Source organism: Camelus bactrianus, chromosome X, assembly GCF_048773025.1.
Source record: "Camelus bactrianus isolate YW-2024 breed Bactrian camel chromosome X, ASM4877302v1, whole genome shotgun sequence".
Lineage (NCBI taxonomy): Eukaryota > Metazoa > Chordata > Mammalia > Artiodactyla > Camelidae > Camelus > Camelus bactrianus.
Window position 1 is genome coordinate 42,226,185 of NC_133575.1, and position 6,083 is coordinate 42,232,267.

A 6,083-nucleotide genomic window follows, 5' to 3' on the forward strand; every position below is an offset into this window, starting at 1 on the left:
AGTCAGTTACCAAGTTATACTGATTCTTCCTTTAGAATGTTTCTTCCATCTTTCCATTTCCATCACCGCTATTCTAGTTCTGACCCTCATCACTTCATTGGCAGACTCTCACAACTCCACTTAAACAGGTCTCATTGTGTGTGTTTTCTCACACTCAGGTCTGTTCTAAACACCACTGGCATTTCAATCTTACTAAAACTCCAATTCATCATATCACTTTCCTTCTCAAAAAGTTTCAGTGACTTCTCATTGCCAACAGAATCAATTCCAAAACCTGTGGCCTGTTATGTAAAACCCTTAACACCCCAGCCTCATATTTCACAAATTATATTCCACAAGCTATTAGCAAACAATCTATGTACGATGTATTAAACAAAGTTACATGGTTCCTTTGCTGTAAAATGTTCTAAAACTTTCAGTGAACTAATGTGCATTATAACACTCCATGAGGGTGTATATAGAATGCAGCATTTCCAAAATGTATTTGACTAAAGAACCCTATTTTTATATACCATCTGTTAACATTTTTCATGACACTAATGTTCTGAGGAAAAGCATCTAGGAAGCGCTTAGATCGCCCCATCCTACATTTCCAGTCCTATTTCCCTACATAAATTGTCTGCTTAGGCCAAATGACTATTATCATCTCCCTGAGACATGCTCGGGATCAGGCACAATCCAAGCCTTTATTGATTCTGTTCTGCCCACATGGAATGCCCTTCTCTTTCTCTGTATATATTTTTATTTTTCACTGAGATACAATTCATATCTTAAAATTCACAATTTTAAAATATACAATTCAGTGATTTTTAGTATATTCACAGAATTCTGCAACCACCACCAGTATCCAATTCCAGAACTTTTTCATCACTCCAAAGAGAAACCCCCATGACCATTAGCAGTCATTCCCCACCTCCCTCTCCCCCCGCCCCTGGCAACCACCAGTCCGCTCTCTGTCTCTGTGGATTTGTCTATTCTGGACATTTCATATAACCTCTCTATAGCTCGATCCTGCTTATCTACCCTAAGGCCATGTCTGTTTGTTCAGTCATTTGTTCATTCATTCAGTTAGAATCACAACGTGGTCAAGTACCGTGTCAGGCTGTGAATATGCAAAGGTAGAGGACATTCTGCCTTCAAGGAACTCCCAGCCTCCCAGCCTAGTGGAGGAGACAGACAGTATAGTGTTGTTAGTGCTGTTGTGGTGCTGTGAACAAACTGCCATGGCAACAAAGCGATGCCGATAATAAAGTGTGGAGAGTCAGGGAACTCCTGACTGAGGAGGTCGCCTTTGACTGGATATTGATTCACTTGTTCATTCATTCATTCATTCATTCAGCAAATAGCTATTGTGCCCTTATTACATGCCAGGCACAGTGTTGGACTCTGAGGCTACAAAGATGAACAAGAAGAATTCCCTGCACCTCAAGGAGCTCAGCCTGGAGGAGGAGATAAATATATACTGTTTGAAAACAATGTGATATAAGTTGTATTAGAGTAATGTAAAGCTTGCTATAGGAACAGAGGGAAAGGAATAACTAACTCTGCTTGTGAATTGGAAGAAAAAGCAGTTTACCAAGTGGACAAGGATTGGGGGAGTGGGCCAGGTGGCATTTCAAGCAGGGACTAGACCTGTGACTGTGCCAGCCTAATGCTCGTTTCTTTGACTCAGCTAGAGCATCTAATGCCTGTGTCACTCTGACCAGCCCTTAACCACATATGTGGTGTGGTCTTCTATATATGAGGATGCCTTGCCTCCCCAGAGGCATTGTGTGTCATTTAGGATAAGGGCTTTGTCTTGTCCCTCTTAGTGCCCTCATTCTCATAGTGTTTTATGAATAGTAATTTTTCATAGAACCAAATGAGTACAAGTACAGCTGGAACAACAGCATCGATGCCCTCAAGAACATGCTGCCCAGGTCTTCTGTCACATTTCCCCCTTCAAGGGCGGAGGCCTCCTGTGCAGATGAAGGGCTTTAACATGGAATGAACACATGAGTGCTCCCTTTGTGGTCCATCTCCAATACAAGAACTGCAGAAGTAGCTAATTAGACTAATCCTTTTTGCTATTGCAAAATCTTGTGATCAGCTATGTTAAAAGACAAAGGGACCATCTTAGAAATGTGCCCTTTGTTCATAGCAAGTAGATACTGTCAACACTAAAGATTAATATTTTTTTAAATTACAATCAGTTGACTTCAAGTAAAACAGATTACCCTCCATAATCAGCTTTTGCCTTTAAAGCAAAACTGGGGTTTCCTGGAGAATGGAGTCTGCCTCAAGACTGTAATATAGAAATTCTGCCTGAGTTTCCAGCCTGCTGGCCTGCCCTATAGACTTGAGACTCAAGATTACATCAAGTCTACCTGAATTTACAGCCTGCTTGCCTGCCCTACAGATCTCAAACTTGCCAGCCCCCACACTGAGTCAGCCAGTTCCTTAAAATAGATCTCTCTCTGTGTATGCAAAAAATAAAGATTAATATAATTTCTATCCCAAACACAGACTGATATGGGTCAAGGAACTTAAGAGACTCAGTAAAACTGCTTCTTGACAAACTTCTCTGAAAATTAGAGGTAGGTATTGGGGAGATAATTGACTGAGGATAGCACGAGGGGAAGCCCCACAGGATACAGGTTTTTCTTCTGCTTCAGAGAGACCAGGACTTGGTCCAAGAGGCCTCACTGCTTTTTCAGTTGATTTGTCGCTTCATGAGGTTTTGCTGTATAGAGAATTCTACAGCTGTCAGACCTTCAAGGTGCTCCCCTCCTACTCTCCAGGAGCAGAATTGCCTGTGGAGGCTGTGTCTCCTTGCTTGGTGTTGGCAAAACGCCCACTGTTTAAGAATAATGGGATGCAGCCCTGATACAGGCCGCACTACGCTGATTGTGACGGTAATAACTATAAACCCACTGTTCTTGGATTTCAGGAAGGCTACCCAGAAACAGAGATTCTCTGGCTGATGATCAAGTCCTGGAATACTGGAATATTTATGTACAACAGGAGCAAGTATGTATCTGCTGAAAGATGGTGTGAACTAGCACTGCGTTTCCTTGACCACCTTGGCTCCCTCAAGACAATCTATGAAACTCAGGTGAGGAAGGAGACGGCTAGGGATGGACGGCCTGACTCAGGGGGCAGAGAGGTTCTATCTGGCGCTTAGTCAGAACACAACCCTACCTTCCTTGGCTGAGAAAGGAGCTTGACCATTGTTCCTCTCGGTGGTCCCAGAGAACTGCAAGAGGAAGGGGACTGTAAACGGTAATTTCTTTAGAGTGAAAACCAGGAAGGATGGAGAACAAGGGCGAACTTAGGAATAGCAAATGGAATCTAATTAAGAGGAATGCCAAGAGTGAGCTCTGGAAAGATGCATCACTGTCAATGCCAATGCAGGAGGGACTGGCCCCTGTGCAAACAATGACTGTTTAAAAAGTATTTTCTCCAGGAACTTATTCTGAGTTGCAGGCTTCTGGGCCATTAGCTAACCAGGAGAGGCTTGATGGAGAAAAAGTCTTCTTATCAAATAAGAGCAAAGGATCGTTTATGTTTTAAGTACCCCTTATAATAGCTGCCTGTCTCCCGTCAGTGGACCCAGTGGGAAGGGGTCCCTTTTCCCCAACAGAGTAGTGCGCTTTCACCCCACAGTGGCGCCTCAGGTCGCAGAAGGTAAAGGTGAGGCTCTCATGCCATCACCCGTGGGTCTGGGAAGCTTTCCTGCATTTCCTTTTCTCTCAGGAAATTGATTTGCTATTCTCTTTCCCAGATGAATGTTCTGTATAGTGAGCTTGCAGAAGCAGTAGATAAAAAAAAGGGCTCACTTCTTCATGAAGAGTGAGATCTGCTGGAACAAAGGATGTTAACCCGGCAAGCTATGGCAACTTGAAGATGCATGGTTCTGAGATGTTGAATATTTAAATTCTTCTCAAACTTGATCTTGAGCTTTTGTTTCTGTTTTCTCCTGCCCCATTTTCACTTTGTTAAATGAAATTTTCTAAAATAAAAACATTTTGACCTTTACTACTGTGACCAGCTCATTTCTGGGGGATAGATGATTTTTCCAAAATGCTAAGGAATATATATATATATAGTCCACATGAGAGCAAGATGATTCATGCCCATGTGAACAAAAGGGACTGTTCATCCCAGTCCAACACAGGTTGTATCTAATTCGAGAAGTGCTCAAATTCCCAATACACGAAGATAACAGCACCACAGACACTTCCTCAGAAGGACCTCAGCATTGATCAGTCTCGAACTCCTTCTCTGACGTCCTCAAGAACTGACTGTCCAGTCTCTGTCAGAACATGTCCTATGACAGGCAACATCCGAGGCAACGCAGTCCGCCTTTTTGGCTCTCTAATGGGTAAAAAGCCCTTCCTCGTACTGAACAGAAGTTTGTTTGCCTCTAACAAGTCTGCTTTCTCTGTACCCCCATCCCCCTGGCTTTTTCATTTCCCCGTTAAACAGCCTCAGACCCCTCAGCTGCTCCGCATGTGATGTAATCACCCACCTTCCCAGAGCCAAAGCCCATGTTCCAGTGAGATCTGACCCACACAGAGTCCAGCAGCCTCATTCAGATTATATTGGTTTTTTTTCCCCGGATGATTTGTATTAGCATTTTTAAACTTTTGATTATGAAAGTTTCATACTTACATAAAAGGTGCAAGTAAGCACAAAGAATTGTCACACACCCTTTACCCAGATTCCCGATTTGTTAACATTTTACCAAATTGCCTTATCATTCTCATTGTTTCTTTCTGAATCATTTGAGATTAATTTGCAGACTTCTTGCTCCATTACCCCTTAATACCTCAGTATGTATTTTCTAAAAACAAGGATACTACTCTCCTACATGACCACAGTACAACCATCAAAATTAGAAAATTAACAATGATACAATTCTTCCATCTAATCCACAGACCCCCCCATCTGAATTTCATTGATTGTCCTAATAAAGGCCTTCATAAGTTCAAGAGCATAAGTTGCATTTAGTTGTCATATCTCTTTCATCTCCTGCAAACCAAAACAGTTGCTGAGTCTTGCCTGATCTTTCATAACCTTGACATTTCTGAAGAGTACACGCTACTTTGCAGCATGAACCTCAACTTGGGTGTGTCTAGTGTTTCTTAATGATTAGATTCAATTTATGTGTTTTGGGTTGGCACACCGCGAAAGGGATGTATTCTTCTCAGTGCATCATACCAACAGACACACAATGTTAGTTTGTCCTATTGATGGCTAAAGTTAAGACAGTGATTAGTCATCGATAAGAATTATGAAGTATTTTGTGGAAGATACTTTGAGAACAAATATCCTGTTCCTCATTAAACTTCCACTCACAAGATTTAACATCCATTGATGATTCTTGCCTGAATCCATTTCTACTGTGATGGTTGCTAAATGTTGGGGTTTTTTTTCCTATTTCCATCATTTCCTCTTCATTTATTAGTTGGTGTTTGTTAGGTAGACCATGTTCTTCTCCCCTACTTAATTTATTCATGTTTTTAAAGTATGCTTTAGTATAAACTAATGGGTTTCTATCTCAGTTAATGAATTATCAGCCACTATTTGGGGGGGTTTAGGTTTATTTATTTATTTTAATGGAGGTACTGGGGATTGAACCCATGACCTCATGCATGCTAAGCATGCGCTCTACAACTTGAGCTATACTCATCCCCATGAGTTATCATCCACTATTATCACTATTTTGCTGCTCAAAGCTGGCTCCTGTGTCCTTTTGACATGTCCCCATCATTCTTTGAACACTTCCTTACTTTGAGACACAAAATGATGCTCCAGGCTCACCTTGCAATTCCCTTGCCCCTGCACTGGAATCAGTAATTTCTCCGAGGATCCCTCATTCCTTTTAATGGAGGACAGTAGTTAAGTCCCAAAATCTGGGTGCTGGGTGTCCTTGTTATTACTGGGGTGCCATTTTCTCTAGGTCCTCTCAGTGGACAAAGCGAGGAAATAAATGTATGGATATGTATATACATATATGTACATCTGTGTATATATAAAACCAAGTTCATACTGATACCTCCATTTTCAATCCAACACTAGTTTATTCTAGCCTTCCACCC

General features: G+C 41.7%; 1 protein-coding gene across 1 annotated transcript in view; it reads left to right on the forward strand.

Moving 5' to 3' along the window:
* The window catches only part of TEX11 (testis expressed 11), a 299,458-nt gene extending 295,165 nt beyond the window's left edge, over window positions 1–4,293 (forward strand). Inside the window, exons 30-31 of the mRNA XM_045509206.2 lie at window positions 2,930–3,094; window positions 3,764–4,293. Coding sequence (XP_045365162.2) covers window positions 2,930–3,094; window positions 3,764–3,835 — 237 coding nt within the window. The 3' untranslated portion in view covers window positions 3,836–4,293. The remainder of the gene's footprint in view (window positions 1–2,929; window positions 3,095–3,763) is intronic.
* The last annotated feature ends 1,790 nt before the right edge of the window (window positions 4,294–6,083 follow it).